General features: G+C 44.5%; 1 protein-coding gene across 1 annotated transcript in view; it reads right to left on the reverse strand.

Annotated features, from left to right (window-relative positions):
- Nucleotides 1-612: 612 nt before the first annotated feature.
- The window catches only part of Lcmt1 (leucine carboxyl methyltransferase 1), a 63699-nt gene continuing 47285 nt past the window's right edge, over nt 613-17026 (reverse strand). The window contains exons 8-11 of the mRNA XM_041666791.1: nt 10478-10579; nt 9358-9449; nt 2692-2789; nt 613-855 (exon numbers count right to left, since the gene is read on the reverse strand). Coding sequence (XP_041522725.1) covers nt 833-855; nt 2692-2789; nt 9358-9449; nt 10478-10579 — 315 coding nt within the window. The 3' untranslated portion in view covers nt 613-832. The remainder of the gene's footprint in view (nt 856-2691; nt 2790-9357; nt 9450-10477; nt 10580-17026) is intronic.

Here is a 17026-nt window from a genome sequence, read left to right on the forward strand (position 1 = left end):
TTGGTTCCTCTGTAAGAACAGCATGTGCTCTTAACCTGAGTCATCGCTCCAGCCTCTTGTCTCTTTTAGCTTATAGAAATTGCTTATATTCCTTATCTTTTGGCCCTTCCCACCATCCTCAAAACCCCTCCCTCCGCAATCTCCTTCAGTCAATGTCCACTGTCTGGCTGTGTCTTCTTGTCTGGCTCATGTGGATCCTTGTGATTGCATCAGAGCCCCAGATGACCCCTAACAACCTTGTTTTGAGACCCTTATCTTAATCTCATTGGCCAAATGCCCATTTGCCGCAGAAGGTGACATGCATACAGGTTCCAAGCAGCCAGGGTATGTAAGGAGGAGTTACACAACCTGCCATGGCAACTGGAATGAACAAGGCAAGGCAGCAGGCTAGCCCAGCCACGGCAGCAGCAACACCACAGAAGAGCTCCAGCATCTGTGGCAGGTCAAGGGTCAGGGTCCATGAGGTGTCGCAATAAAGAGCACAGGGAGGAGAAAATTCCCAAATGGATTCTGACTCACAGGGCAAACCAAGGTCCAAGTAAGATGCAGGCTCCTGGGTTTTAGCTGCCATGGATGTGAACCCTGGTCCACCCACAGAGCAAAGAAGGTGAACAGACGCCAGCCAAGTCTGACACACAGACAAATGGCAAGTGAGATTTATTTAAACAATGATAGTGACAGGAGCAGGATCTGGTGTGACCACCTTTGTAACCAAGGGTTCTGGATATGCAACAGGGCCCACAAGAGAGATGAGCTACCCATCCCTCAGGGGGCCCAGGGCACTCCCTCGGCTGGAGACTTGGACTTCCACCTCAGCACGAACCATCACAGATTAATAGGTTATCTCCTTCAAACCTAAGGGGAGGAAACACAGATACAGTCAGATGCCTGTGGCGGAGTAAAGAAGCTAGGGGGTGGGGGTGAGCACGACACTGCTACATGTCCAAGAGCTGGCCCTGGGCACCAGAACAGCTCACTGCTGGACCTCGAACCCTTCCTGTGTGAAACGAGATTTCAAAAGAAAGTGAGAGGTCAAGCTAGCTTTTGTTTATGGGTGGTTTAAAATAGATTAAGAAAGCATCTCATAACAATTTATGGGCTCTCAGCAGTAAATGTCCAAAATCTACCTGCTAACTGCTGACCTTTGAACAAACACAGAGCTGGTTCTTCACTGTGTGCTGGTACACTGAAGAAGCCTCTGACATTAAAATGTTTATTATCCCAACCTGGGCGTGCTGGTGTCTATCTGTAAACACAGCACTCGGGAGGCTGGAGCAGGAAGCCAGCCTGGGTTTCAGACCCCTTCCCAAAGCACACCAAAAAAGGCGGTGGGGGGACAAAAACAGAAGCAGTTCAACTTACTGTTTAATGACAGGTAACTTAAACCTGCTAGAAACCTGCAGTTCCCAAATCTTGGCAAGTTTAAATACATTCAGACACAGTCTTGTGATAGGATTTAATACACTCATTGCAATTATGTTCTTTGAGAAGTTTGGTGGCAAGGGATAAAATGCTTATGTCACATGATGAAATTGGAAAAGCTCAGAAGTCCAGTTAGAGGAACATGTAAAGTCAGCTCTACTGAAGATAAGATCAGAGTCCAGCAAAGGGGCAGAGGGTGGAGGCCAGGGCAGGGCCACACTCTCCTCATGGGTTTTCTGCTTTCACATGTATGAGGTTCCAGGGGCACACCTGTAATTCTGGCAGGTCAAAGTAGGAGGAATGCCAAGGTTAAGGCCAGGATGCTTTACAAGTCTCAAAGAATCAAACAAAAAAGGTAAATAAATAAACTATATATGAGTGTGTGTAAATATATTTTTTAAATAAATAAAGTATCCAGAACACAGCAGAGGAAGCATCACTAAGAGGCTGCCTGAGACTAGAGCTTCTGTGCTCTACCTTTTTCAAGTTCCCCAAGTTCCAACTACAATTTCCTTTATTATTAGAGGAGAGTCTAATATAAAACACAACAATAAAGGAATTTCCACCCAAAACCATGTTGGAAGGACTCTGTAGGCTGAACTGCGGAGCCCAAGCAGGCTGGACTACCGGCTGCCATCGGATCACATTGTGAGAAGCTGGAAGGCACTGGGGACCTGGAATCTGATGTGGTCTTGCCGGGCTGTTCTGCTCAGGAATAACCAGGCCCTGGGAAGCAAGAGCAACTGGGGCAGGAGTCAGCGGAGGCTGGATCCAAACCTGAGAGCCAGGTGCTCAGGTCCCTCCTTGAGCCTCGAGGTATTGCATGCCTCTGTCAGGAAACTACGCCTCAACCTTAGAGATAGGAGGGAGAAACTGCCCTGGAAACTGGGTGAGTCTTTTAGAAACCAAACAATCCATGTGTTAGTATCCAGCAAACATGGCTGTGCGCTGGTGAAAGGGCAAACGCTGGTTATTTTTATTAAGACTATTACCTTAAACTCTCAAGGCTTTCAACCTCCCAAATGTGGAAATCCTACGGCAGGCCTGACGAGGGCTGGCTAGCTGGTTGAGGATTTGTGGTTTAGAGAGTTTGCCTAATTCCGTGCTATAAAAACCTGGAAGAACAAATGATGACTTCTCTGGACACTCTGTGGGTATGCATCCATGTTTCTCTAGTTCTCTGAACCTCAACTGCCTGGTGCACCTTTCATTCTTGGGAGAAGGCTGTCCTGCCTCCGGCCCAGGTGACAGACAGAGGCACTCTCTTACCGAGTTCTTGGCCTCCACGGGTGGCCCAGCAGAGGCAGTAATGCCGCATAAGCTGCTCCAGAAGCTCCAGTTCATCCAGGAACTCGAGGGATTCTATTCTGTGCAGAAGTCAGAACAGGAGATGGAGATCGCAGTTAGGAAGAGCTAGTCCGCAGTAATGACATGTTCATGATACCACATGGAAAGAACTTCGATACACAACAGTATGCATGCTGTGGCTAAGAAAAATGGGGAATGGGGAAGGTCTGGAGAAATGGCTCAGCTAAGTTAAGGGCACTTGCTGCTCTTCCAGAGGATCCAGGTTCAATTTTCAGCACCCACTCACATGGAGGCTTACAACTGTATTTAACTCCAGTTCCAGGGGATCTGGCTCCCTCTTTTGGCCTCTGGGAATACCAGGCACACACTGCATGCATACACATACACACACACACACACACACACACACACACACACACACACGCAGGCAAAACACTCATATGTAAATAGATCTATATGTATCACCATACACAAAACTCAAGTCCAAATGGATCAAAGACCAAAATAAAACCAATCACACTAAATCTCATAAAAGAGAAAGTGGGAAGTACACTTGAATGCATTGGCATAGGAGACCACTTCCTATGTATAACCCCAGTAGCACATACACTGAGAGCAACAATTAATAGGACCTCCTGAGACTGAGACACTCCGTAAAGCAAAGGACATAGTCAACAAGACAAAATGGCAGCCTACAGGATGGGAAAAGATCTTCACCAACCCCATATTGGACAAAGGACTAATCTCTAAAAAATGTACAAAGAACTCAAGAAACTGGACAACAAAAGAACAAATAATCCAATAAAAAAAAGGGGTACAGACCTAAATACAGAAGTCCCAAAATACGAATCTCAAATGGCCAAAGAACACTTAAGGAAATGTTCAACATCCTTAGCTATCAGAGAATGCAAATAAAACAACTCTGAGATCCCATCTCACTCCTGTAAGAATGGCCAAGATCAAAAACACTGATGACAACTTCTGCTGGAGAGGATGTGGGGTAAAGGGAACACTCCTCCATTGCTGGTGGGAATGCCAGCTGGTACAGCTGCTTTGGAAATCAGTGTGGCGATTACTCAGACAATTAGGAAATAATCTACCTCAAGACCAAGCAATACCACGTTTGAGTATATACTCAAAGGATGCTCAATCATACCACAAGGACATGTGCTCAACTATGTTCATAGAAGCATTGTTTGTCATAGTCAGAACCTGGAAACAACCTAAATGCCCCTCGACCAAAGAATGAATAAAGAAAATGTGGTAATTTACACAATGGAATACTTGAAATTCTGACATCTTGAAATTTTCAGGCAAATGGATGGATCTAGAAAAAAACATATTGAATGAGGTAACCCAGACCCAGAAAGACAAATGTCATATGTGTCTTTTAGACATAAGTGTCTTTTAGACATAAAGCAAAGAAAAACCAGCCTACAGTCCACAACCCCAAAGAACCTAGACAACAAAGAGAACCCAAGAGAGACATACATGGATCTTATAGGACGGAGAGAAAAGACAAGATCTTCTGAGTAAATTGGGAGTGTGGGGATTATGGGAGAGAGTACAAGGGGGAGGGAAGGAAGGGAGAGGAGCAGAGAAAATGTATAGCTCAATAAAAACAATAGAAAAAAAAAGAAGTATGATGGGAAAGCTGAGAAGGGCTCAAAAGAAAAAAAAATAAATTTAAACTAAGATTTATTATCTTTAAAGACATTTGCGAATATGTCTTTAAATATTTAAATAAAGACTCATCCTCAATTGTTCCATGACAAACACTACAAATAAAATCAATTACAAGAAAAAATTAAAAGTTGTTAAGCCATAAGAATTGTTTGTAAAAAAAAAAGATGTTCACACACATGAAATTAAAATAAATTTTCAAAAAGAAGAAGGAATTCAGGAAGTTTAGCTCAGGGGAACAGTACACACTTGGAATGTGCAGTCTTGAAGAAAGGAGAAGGAGGGTAAGGAAGGAATGGGAAGAGAGGGAGGGCCGGAGAACAAGGAAGGGTTAGTGGAGAAAGGAAAAGGAGGAAGAGGAAGAAGGGTTACCTCAAAGGTCAAGACAAATGAACTAGAAAGGTCTCTGGAATGCTAATGGCAAAAGACTACTTTCTTTGCCCTGCAACTCTTTATAAAGAGTTATAGAACTTCAGCATGAAAAACTTTCATAATAATTTAAAAGAAGAAGAAAAGAACAGTCCAATAGAAAAGAAAAACAAGAGATCTTCAAATTCATTTACGAGAAAACAAATATAAATGAAAACACAAGATAGTTGTCTTAAGACCTCTATTGCTGTATGAAAGACCATGGCCAAAAGCAACTTGGGGAGGAGTATTCAGCTCATACTTTCTCATTGCTGTTCAGCACCAAAGAAGTTAGAACAGGAACTCAAACAGAGCAGGAACCTGGAGGCAGGAGCTGATGCAGAGGCCATGGAAGGGTGCTGCTTACTGGCTTGCTCAGCCTGCTTATAGAATCTAGGACTCAGAGATGGTACTCACCCACAATGGACTAGGCCCTACCTCATAAACCTCAATTAACAAAATGCCCTACAGGCTAGCCTATAGCCTGATCTTATGGAGGTATTTCTGTATCCTTCCCTCCTCTTAGATGACTTTCGCTTGTGTTAGTTGACATAAAACTAGCCAGAACAGTAGTTTTTCAACACTCAGACAGACAAAGATTGAAGGCTGAACACAGAAGAAAAGGCACTTTCTCAATTGCTAGCAATATGATAAAAGAGGACTGCCTCCCTTGAAGGCATTTTAGCCTCTCTCAACACAAAGAAAGAACATCCTCTAATCCTGCGATCAATCTGCCTCTTTAAGAGCTTACCCTGCATGCAAAGATAAATGGTCAAGAGCATTTCTACAGCAGCAGTTCCAATCTGGTAACAAGCAAAAACTGAACTATAGGAGACCATATGCATGAACTAAAACATGCTCATACCTCAGGTCTCTACAGCCAGACTATGAACCAGGGCAGATCTACATGGGTTAATATGGGATAATTCCAAGACATACCCTGGAGCATTTCAGACAGGGTGTTTAGCAAGGAATGTGTGCTTAGTATAACACCACCAGTGCAAAGAAAGCAGCGTGCACCTGTTTTGGGTGAATGACTCTAAAACTCTGAGGAAAAATAAATATTTTCACTTAACCTTAAGTGTTTGTTATAGTAACAGAAAGCTAACTAGTGCAGAAAATTAGCACAGAAAGTAAGACAGGTTTCTCTGCTGCCACAGACCTGCTTACTGCATGGCTTTTGGAGTGTGGTGTGCCAAAGAAGTGTAGAGAAGCAGGCCAGAGTGAGGCCAAAATGCTGGTAAAAACCCAGAAAACATGGCAATGCTGGGGAAGTTTAGGGTGGAAATGAAAATGGACTAGGAACTGGATATGAGGCCACCCCTGTCACTCTGTGGCAAACAACCTGATTGCATCTTGCCCATGCCAGGGACTTTGTGCGGCAGAGATGCAAAATAATGGACGACGAATTTATCTGATGGCGGAGGCGTCACAGGAGCAAGGCAATGGTGTGCAGCAGCAGGACTGTGCAGTGAGACGCAGAAGCCAATGTGACGGAGGAGATATTCACAAAGAATGCAGTCCAGGAGCCGGAAAAATGCTCATTAGGAAAGACTGCTTCCTGCTCTTCCACAGGACCTGAGTCCAGTTCTCAGTGAAAGACCCCCAGTGTGGGGAGACTCTCACTCAAGTCTCGAAATAACACGACCCCCAAGGAACTCACGAGAGACCGTCCTTGCTGCAATCACACAAGGTTTATTGACAGGTACCAGCGCTGGGACCGAGACTCATATCCCATACAGGGGAGGAGTTCGACCTCAAGTAGCTGGGAGAAGGGGTATTTAAGGGAAGAAACCACAACCCAATAATCCAAAGAGGGTAGGGAGGGCATCATTGGAAAATTCCGAAAATACCAGTGATAATCACAAGGGGGTAACTCCCTGTTTCTCAAGATTATTCTCAAAATTATAATCTAACTTATCTTCAGCTAGTTCCTGAAACAGAGTCACTGAACCGGCTAATCTAGATTTCTGATTCTTCTCTCCCTGCTTAGATTTTGGCTCTATTTTTTCTGCTTGGATGGTCTGGATTTATCCAGGTCTTTCATCAGCACTCACTACAAGAGGACACCAGAATCCAGTTCCCAGCACCCAAGCTGGGCAGCTCACAACTACCTGCAAATACAGCTCCAGGGGATCCTATGCACTCTTCTGGCCTCCACAAGCACCCATGCAAATAGAGCATACATAAACACAGACATAATTTTAAAAAAAATGGTGTGGTTAGTTTTTATTGCCAACTAGACACAATCAAGGGTCACCCGAGAAGAGAGAACCTCGAAGAACTGTGTAGACCAGACTGTCCTATGGGTATGTCTGACGGAAGTAGGAGGACCCAGGCCCATGAGCAGTACAGTCCCTAAGCAGGTGGTCCTGGGTTGTAAAGAAAGGGAGCTGAGCATGGACCTGGGATAGAATGAGCCAGTATGCAGCATTCCTCTATGGTTTCTGCTTCAGTTCATGTCTGGAGTTCCTGCCTTGACTTCCTTCAAGGATGGATTACAACCTGAAAGTATAAGCCAAACAAACCTTCTCTTCCCCAAGTTGTTTTGGTTTGAGTGTTTTATCATAGCTACAGAAAGTATCTAATAGCAAAAAAAAAAAAAACAGAACAGGCAGGCTAGACAGAAAAAGAGCCAGTATAGCTGAGCCCAAGGTACGGTTCCTAGCACCTGACTAAAGAAACTAAAAGTGCTGCACAGGGATCACAGGAAGGACACATCAAAGAGAGTCTCGGTCTGCAGGCCCATCCCAGACGCCACAGTCCAAAGACGTACAGACACAAATGCAAACTTGCCCTGCTTGCATCAGCTGCCTCTCTGAGTTCCTGGCCATGAGAGGACGAATGTGCTCTGCTACATACAATCCGCACCCCAAAGGAATGGCCCTGCTAGCCATGACGAATCGCCACATGGTGAAGCAAAATGCATCTCTTCTAGGTTGATTTCAGATGTGACACAGTAACGAACACTGACTAACAAAACATCTAGGTACATTACTGAATAAAGTCCCATAAAGGACAAAGAAAAGCCTTAATGACGAATGGAGATTAACTGAACCCAACTGACAGGACTCAGTACAAACTGAAGCTATTCACTAGCCACGAGTTCCTAACAACAGGCAGATTTGGGACCAGTTTTGATCCAATATCCCTGGTGCAGACAAGAAAGTGTACACAAAGCCCATGCGACATTCAGAGTCAGGAGGCCTGTTCAGGGAGCAAAGGCCATCTCCTGTCACACCTGGTCTCTGTTAGGGTTACATGCTGCTGTCTACAAAAGACCACGGCTGCATGAGACAAAGGACCGCCCAGAAGGGAGTTATTCTCCCTGTGGCTGATGCTCATTACAGACTCCCCTCTGGCTGCTTAGAATAAATCTGCCAGAGCAACAGCATTACATGTCAGACCAGAGATGTTCAAAACATCACCTCGACACCTATGAAGTGGAAGCTAGCCTATATAAAAAAAGAAGCTTCCACAAGAACCCATAAATCATCAACCTATGAGAGGGCACTCTCAAAGCGTTCACTGCCTACATAACTGATACTTGGACACAAAAAAAACAAACAACACAAAAGAAATGATATTTTTCTAAATGTCAGTAAGATCTGAGGACGAGCAAGTCCAAAAGTTCCTCACATGATCTTGTAACAGACCCCAAATTGTACCTCAAGGTCTCCAAAGGAGAGGGGAAGGACAGATGAAGAAGCACAGAACAACTAAGAAGTGAACCAAACAGGTAGCAACACAGGTCTATGCAGGCACAGTGATGTTCCCTAGTACTGATGCACTGGAGATGCTAAAACAAGTAAGCTACAAGACCACACGAGTAAATGTCCAAACTGTCCCTCTTTAAATTTCTTTACAATTAACACAATATTAGTTATTGTTATCTACACTGCTATGCAAGCATGTAAACAAAATATGAAGGGTTCAAGACTTTCATATTACAAATATAAATATAATCCATTAAGCTTTAAAAAGGGAATATGACTTCTGTGACCACCGTGTATAGTATGAACCCCTTGATTTAGAAAGCAGAGTCTATGTATCAATAAATATTTATCTGTGTAAAGGACTATTGGAGAACAGGTCCAACTTGTTAATAAGTACCAACTTGTTAATAAGAGCTAACTGTACCATGTAAATATATAAGACTTCATGCCTTCAGCATGAAACAGTTTTAGAACAATGACTATATCTTTCTTTTATAACAAAGAAAGAGTCCATTTAAAGATGTCATTCGAGGTCTTATCCCTTAGAAGTCATGGGTAACATCATCTTCTCTCTAAGACAGGGATTCTACAAAGAGGTGGCTCTGGGGATTTTCCGGGAGTAACTACTTATTTCAGTTCAAATCATCTGCTTTGGCAAAGGCGCTCTCTCAGCCAGTGGCTAATGAGTTACTCTCTCAAGCTTTAACCAATGTTTACCTTATTGCCTGGCTAAGGTTAGCCTTGTGTTCACACTAAAGAACACAGACGGTCAGCCTCTTCACTGGCAACCATCTGAAGCCTGGGCTTAGCACTCACATACCTGTTCACCTCTGCCCGTGGAAGCCCACTGTACAGCTCCATCATGTCCACTGCGGATGCTGTCTCCCACCCGTTCAATAGCAGCCGTTCCTTCTGAAAGGGGGTGGAGAGACATGGGTGATCCCCAGCATGTACACCTGAGACCGTGAAGCACACAGGATTTCTCTGAGAGTAGTTCCGTTCCAAAAGCCCATGTCTAGTCCCTTTTCTATTCTACATGCGCATGCAGTGTTTTCCTGGGAACCCATCGGAGTAGAGAGACACGATGAAAGAATCTCTCCTACAAACAACAGTTATTTGTTTGCTCCGATGGCTGACTGGTTTCAGTTTTGCCAGGTTTTGGAGCTCGCTAGCCCAGGCTGGTCTCAAACATATGATCCTTCTGCCTCAGTCTACCAAGCGACAGGATTGCAGGTGTGAGCAACATGCCACTTAGTAGTCATGTGACAGTTTATTTAAATGGTGGCAGGTATGGGAGGTTATCTCCAGCAAACAAATGCCTTTTTCCTTTTTAAAGGGCCTACCAAAGATTAAGAGCAACACAAAGCTGTATTAATCACCTATAAAATGTAGACCATGGATAGATGCCAAGTCAAACACACTATAAAACATGCCTTCAATCTACCAGACAAACTGAAGCCGGTCTGGGAAGCAGAAGCATAGAGGAGCTACTGTTCAGTTGTAGGGAGTGATTGTGGTAACATTACCCTGGAAGAAAGCTCAACAGTAGGAGGGCCCTTAACAAGCACTTAGCGTGGAAACATGTATTGTCTAGCAAATATGGAAAAATATTTTGATGACACCAACAAATAATATCGTGGGGGGCGGTGAGAAAACAGTAACAAAATACTGACAATTACTGAAGCTGACTGATAGGATATGGGTGTTTGCTAATCTTAGTCTTTTATGCATGTCTGAAATTCTGCATAATACAAAGTGATTTATACAAAAAATATGCATAATGAAAACAAACTGTAGGGAAATGTCAATTTGTGTTTTCTCTATCAAGGGGACAGACAGGACTTGAGTTCTCCTACCACTAGGAGCCTGTGTCACAGACATAACAGGGCTTCTCATGGTGTAGCTGCCACGGAGAGCAAGTGCTCAGAATCTGCTCAGACCTGGGACTCTAGTGACTTGCAGGTTTCCACTCCTGCCAGATCACACTGTCGCCTTCGGAGGTTTTCAATCATGATCTGCCCAAACCGGTCATCCATGTTCACCTGAGAAGGGAAAACGCTGGTTAGCCACAACCTTAAAGGTCTGTGTCCTAAATAAGCAAAATATAATATCCAGTCAAGGCTGACATTTGGAAAGACACACGGGAGCAGCTTAGGAGGGGTGTGTGACAAAAAACTGAGCTGATGTATCCCCCATAAAGGGCAGCACACACCCACTTACATGCCTACCTAGTACAACAATTCTATTGTTGGCAGAGAGGCTCACACACATGTGCAAAGATGCAATGTTAAGTGTAACTGGAATGTGGGGAGAATTATCTGTTAACTTCAATCGATCCTATTACCTTCATAAAATGAAATACCATATAGCTGTGAAAGCAGACAAGAAAAATATAGAGATAGGCACAGAATGATTTTAAGATAAACTCTTAAGAGCAAATTATAGCCAGGCAGTGGCGTACACCTTTAATCCCAGCACTTAAGAGGTAGAAGCAAGTGGAGTTTGAGAACAGCCTGGTATACAGAGCTAGTTCCAGGACAGCCAGGGCTACACAAAGAAATCCTGTCCTAAACCACCTCCCCCAAAAAGAAGAAGTAGTAGCAAACACATACACACACTCCCCATGGCACATGTGTGGCCATATTCATGCAGAATCATACACAATAAATAAATATTTAAAAAATTAAGAAGAAGCAAGGAATAGAGAAATGTGAACAGAATGTTACCGTGTGCTTTCAAGAGACAAGCTAACCTGTCTTTACTGCATTTAACAGAGAGCAGGCAGCACTATTTCCCAAGCAGAAGACTGAGGTCTAGGGTCAGAGAGAGATCTGCTTGTCTCGATATAACCTTTCTGATTGTTTGGTTTTATTTTGTTTCTGAGATAGTCTTTTGTCTGTGCGAGCCTTAAACTGGTGCTCCTCCTGCCTCTCCTGCCTTAGCCTCCCGAGTGCCAGAAAACATGTCACAGCACACATACCAGTACCTGTCACACACAAAGCCAGACAACAGCAATGCTAACCTCTCTCCTGTGCCTCAGGGCAGGTGTCTGAGAGCACATTCTTCTTCATTTTATTGCCTGGGTTTGAATCCTGGCTTGACAGTAGCTGTAACCCTGGAGAAGCTGGGCAATTTAAGTCTATCTGGCAGTACTAAGACCAACCTTAGGGATTTATATGACAGTGAAGTAAACAAAGACGTGGAGAACTTACACAGCAGTGCTGAGCACAGAATATGTGGGAAGGGAAGTGGGTGCTGCCCACCCGACCACCAACATGGCTTTGTCACTGTAAACCATTTACTGGGAAAAGCACATAAGCAACTAATCTACACTGTGAGGCTGCTGATGGTTGAGGACTGTTGATTTAAGTTTCATTTCTATTGACAAAGTGAAGATGGTGGGAGCTGAACCAGGTGAGGAACAGCTGGAGGCAGGGCACTGAAATCTGGCGCCGTCCCAGGTGTGCTCCCGAGTAAAAGGCCTTGAGTTAGAATCAGCCCACCACCTTCCAGAGAGTGCTAGATAAATGCTTCTGGACAGAGAGTGCAGAGGCCAGTGAGCAAAGCAGCACACACACGACATGTGGTGGCTGTAATGGTAAAAGTAAAATGCTGCAGATCCCCGAGTGGCTGCGGCAGGCAGCAGGTCCGCCACAAGTCCCCGAAGTGGCTGTAGGCAGCAGGCCATGAGACCATGCTGCAGTTCCCCAAGTGGCTGCAGTGGGGGCCACGAGGGGCAGCAAGTCCCAGGTAGGGAGCTGCAGTCCCAGCAGATGAGAGACATAGACCAATAGGCACGCTATGCAGAGTGAAATTGGATATTTATTCAGTGGGTTATGGAAGGAAAGGGGAGAAGGGGAAAGAGCAGAGAGAGGGGGAGAGATGAAGAGGAAGAAAGAGAGAGAGAAACAGAGGGGGTAAGAGGAGAAGTGGGGAGAAGGGAGAGACAGAAGCTGCTTCTTCAAGAGAGAGATGGAAAGGGAGGGACTCAGGCTGGAAGCTGAAGATCAGCTTGCCTGGGGGGCGGGGGTGTGGTTTATCTGAGCAAGGGGCTGAGCAGACCATTACAGCAGCCATTCTCCATGGGTATGCAGGCCATACCAAGGATGCTTCCAGAGAAAAGCTGAGGGCTGGCTTCCATGGCCAGTGGTCCTGGAGGGAAGGCAGGCTGAGGAACATTTGCAGTTGTAAAGTGGAAAGGAGGACAGTCAGCCAACCAAGAAACTGAACCCAGGCTGGAGTGGAGAAGGACATACTGAACCCCAATCTAGCCTGGACCTCTCCACTACTTGGTCAAGTCTTCTCGCTGCTCTTGCATGCAATGAATTAAAAAGGAAATTATAAAGTGAGATCCCACTGAAAATAATTTTTTAAAAAGCTAGTTATGATGGTGAACATCTGGAATCCCAACACTTGGGAGGCAGAAGCAGGATCATCACCCAAGTATGAGGTCTACATAGCAAGTTCCAAGCTAGCCAGGGTACACAGTAAGACTGTCTTAAAAAAATCTAAGTAAGTAAATAATAAAAACAGCTAGCACGCATTCTGCTTGTTACTTGCCCCAAAAGGCCAAAGGTCAGAGTTTGTGACTTGTTTCTAGGTTCTTCAAGGTTACTGTGCTTCTTTCTGCCTTACACAAAGCTCCCACCTAGTTGTAAATCAGAGTTCTGCTCTCTCAAAGCTATTGTCAACAGGTGTGGCTAATTGCCAGGCCCTGCACTCCTGGAATAGGGAAGTGGTTTGTTCCTACCTAAAACAAAAGTCTAAGAATCCAACTAAGTTCCAGTGCCCTTTATGGAAATAACTTGGGATTCCACCCAGGGAGTGGTTTGCCTACAAAGTGTTTGGTCTAGGGTGTGAGCATGACTTGGTAACTTGCTTTGTTCTAGTAACAGAATGCTTAACTATGAACTTAGCCTGTGACTTTCAATTGGAATGTTAATGCAGTCTCTTGTCTTACTCCTACCTTTTTAAGCAGTTGGAAATTAAACGCAAATTTCAGTACTCACTAAAAAATTCCCTCCCAATGCTATATGTTTCTGCATTTTATTACTTTCATTTGTGTCTTCATATTCTTCATATACTTTACTATATTTCTAATTCCCACACCCTTACCTGGCAAGAGGTATTTTTGTCAAGGCTGGTCCCCGACACTTGCCTGGTGCTATGTAGCATTTCATGAATTTCTATAAGGTAAGTTCTAAACAGCAAAGAACTGTAACTAGGAAGGTGGTTCCATTTACTACACAAACCTGAATATCTTGTTTAGATGCTCAGAACCCACATAAAAGTCAGTTTGACCACATAGCAACTGTAATGGTCTGTCCTGTCCCTTTAAGAAACAAGTCCTGCGCCCACTCCCTCATTCTGCCTGAGCGCGCGCTCTCTCTCTCTCTGTCCCATTTCTCTTCAGAAGAGGTCACTGCTTCTCCTCTCCCCTCCTTTCCTCTTTCTGTTTCTCTCTCTCTCTCTCTCTCTTCCTTCCTCCCTTCCCCTTCCCTTCCATAACCTACTATATAAACTCTACATCCACACTCTCTCTGCATGGCATGCCTATTTGTTTCTCACCCAGGGCCGCAGCTCCTCTTGTGACTGGCTGCCCTGCCAATCCCCCAGGTCTCTCACCTGTAGCCTCCTACCCACCTGGGACCCACAGAGACCTCAGGTGGTGGGACCAGCTGCCCCTTGTGGCCCGCTGCCACCCCTCAGGGAACTGTGCTGTTTTATCTAAACCATTACATTGGTGCTCTGTGACTCGGCCAGGCTCTCTCCGCGTTCCCTCCCTGGGCCGGGTGAGGACACGTGGAACCCTGGGCTCAGGAACTGGCTACCTGCCTGGATGCTGACCCCCCCTCCCCCCCACACACACACCAGCGGCTTCAATTGATGAGTTTTCCCCTTCTATCAGTTTAACCGTTTCTCCAAACCTGAGGCCTTGACCGCTGAACTCCTGGCAACTTTCTGGTGTTCCTACAAATGGGGGAACAGCCCCCAACCATGGCCTTCATGACTACAGTTGAATCCTTCACTGACATTCATCTATGGTTGCTTCTCCAAGCTAAAACCATGACAGGACCACCAGAGGTCCTCCCACAGTAGCACTGCACACATCGAGTGGTGCGTTCACTTTGAGACCAGGGGGCCCTCGGATATTTTTTGTTTTGTTTTTGTCTTTTGGACCACATGTGAGTGGTCCCCACTGTGAGAGACCACCTGGGGCAGCCTCTAGCCTCTGACATCCGAATCACCATGGACCAGAGTCAGCCAGGCTACATTATCACCCTGCCTATTGAGAGAAGACATTTCCCTACAGGCCTTGAGGTGCCTGCTGTTTTCGAGGGTTTTCACGGTTTCGGCATGGGAAACAAACCCTTAGAAACTATCAGCCACCCACGCCTCTGCCGCTGTCCCGTGGCTCCGTTTTCCTTTCACTGCGCAGCCCCTTTGCCACCTATCTGAAAATGCTCTTTTCCTTCTATTCTATCCCTGCCACTGCTACTGCTGGTCCAGTAGAAACCAACAAGATTAGTCGGATCCACGAGGCAGCTGCTTTCAATTTCAGCCTTTGCTCCCCGCTGTGACTTGTGGCTCAGCAGCTTGGAGACAGGGTGGATCATGGTACTGAGCAATTTTTCTCTTTACTTCATATATAAAAGAATGTGTGAATGGTGTGGCCACACAGATGTAATTCTGTTTTAAATGTATGCTCTACACGGCCTCTATGTCTTTGTTGTTATCAATTTAAAACTCCCGCAGCTCAAAAAATGTGGCTTCTCCGTACAACACATGACAACTGCCATTTTAACTGAGGTCAGGTGACCTCACCTTACCGCCATCTTAACTGAAGTCCAGGTTGGGTGACCAAGTCCCACCATCTTTACTGAGATATTCCATGCCTAGTTCCCTGATTTACTTATGTTTTTGTCTCTAAATTCCTCTTACTGATTCTGTTATGTTTTACACAGGGACATGATTTTGATGGGGCCCACCAAAAGCATCCACTTTGCCCAACTCCTGTTTGTGTATGTGTATGTGTATGTACATGTGACTTGAGTTAACTCTAATGTGTGTGTATGTGTGCATACATGTGACATGTTTACTGTTAAATGTTATAACTGTCCTTTATATCTCATTCCAGACTAAAAAAAAGCAGTAAGTCCCATGTCTTAAATTGGTATGTACTTTTAAGTCTCTTACAAAAATACGGTATATTTAATCCAACCCTGCTTTAAAATATATTAAGCTGTTCTCTATCATTGTCAGTTTTACTGTTAAGCTTCTATTGCAAGCAGTTTTTTCTTCTATGTCTTTTACAAGTATAAATCTTACCTGTTGAGAGGCAGTACAGTCAAGCTTGGACCCAGCTCTTCAGGCAGATTCTATACTGTAATTATAACTCATCTATACCCGGCAAACAGCCCTCAACTGCTCAAAGATCTGGAGAATATGGTATTTAAATAATTAATTATTAAAAGACTTTTCAAAACAAAGAGACAGGTTGGCTCCTAGCAACAGCACTCTACCTCCTACCAAGAAGACAGAAGACAGATGGGCACAAAATAATGTCCATCTGCAATTTGCTTCAGTTGCCAAGCACTGACCACTGGGAAAAACTGCCTTTTGTCTAAACTGAAGATCTCCACACAGTGGACAGAATTGCTAGAATTGACAGCCTTGCTGCTCAAGTCAAGGTAGGCTTGTCTTCCTACAGATTTCTTAGCCCACAGGATCTTTTGAAGCCTGGCAGGCCCTGCGCTAGACAGCAAAAGGCAAATATGACTCTCAGCGACCATGGAGGACCCTGAGGAGTAAAGCTACTGCTCTAGGTACCAACCAAGTAAGTTCTCTGTCGTTTTTAAATCAATAACTCAAGTAAAACTTTATCCTTCTCAAAGATCTCTGATGCAGTTTGACAGCTGAGAGGTTTTGTTGTTTAAAAGGACAGCCTCACCAAGCAAATTTCAATAAGCTACAAGTTAACAAAATTCTCTCTCAGGTTGCCTTCCACAGTCTTAAAGATACTTTTCATTATGCAAAAATATCTGTCACAGTCATTCTGACATAAATATGTGACCGTTTATACAATATATATGTCTAAAACTTATGTTTTTACAAACCCAAAGAATTCTTGTGAGTTCCAAGGAGCCAAATTGAAGGATCCACCTTAAACAGGTCAGATACACCCCTCTTAATTCCCTGGTCCTAAATTTTTTTTTCCTAATCTTAACTTTGTCCTTTGTTCTGCCAATACCTTAAACAGGTCCAAGAGACACTGGACAGTTCTATACCACAAACCCTGGATAGGAGTAAAGTGACCAGCTACCCCAGGATGTGACCAGCATCCAGCTTTCTCAGGTTCCCCCCAAGACGACGCCCACAAATAAGCAGAAAGCAATCTTGATAACCCGCCATCCCAATTCCTTTAACCTATTGTGCCTAATCTCCTGCCTTTTTATTATAAAAAAGAGATGGGCATGTAATGGTCTGTC

Source organism: Microtus oregoni, unplaced genomic scaffold (assembly GCF_018167655.1).
Source record: "Microtus oregoni isolate MIOR12 unplaced genomic scaffold, Mior012 000016F_ref0000370, whole genome shotgun sequence".
Classification (NCBI taxonomy): Eukaryota; Metazoa; Chordata; class Mammalia; order Rodentia; family Cricetidae; genus Microtus; species Microtus oregoni.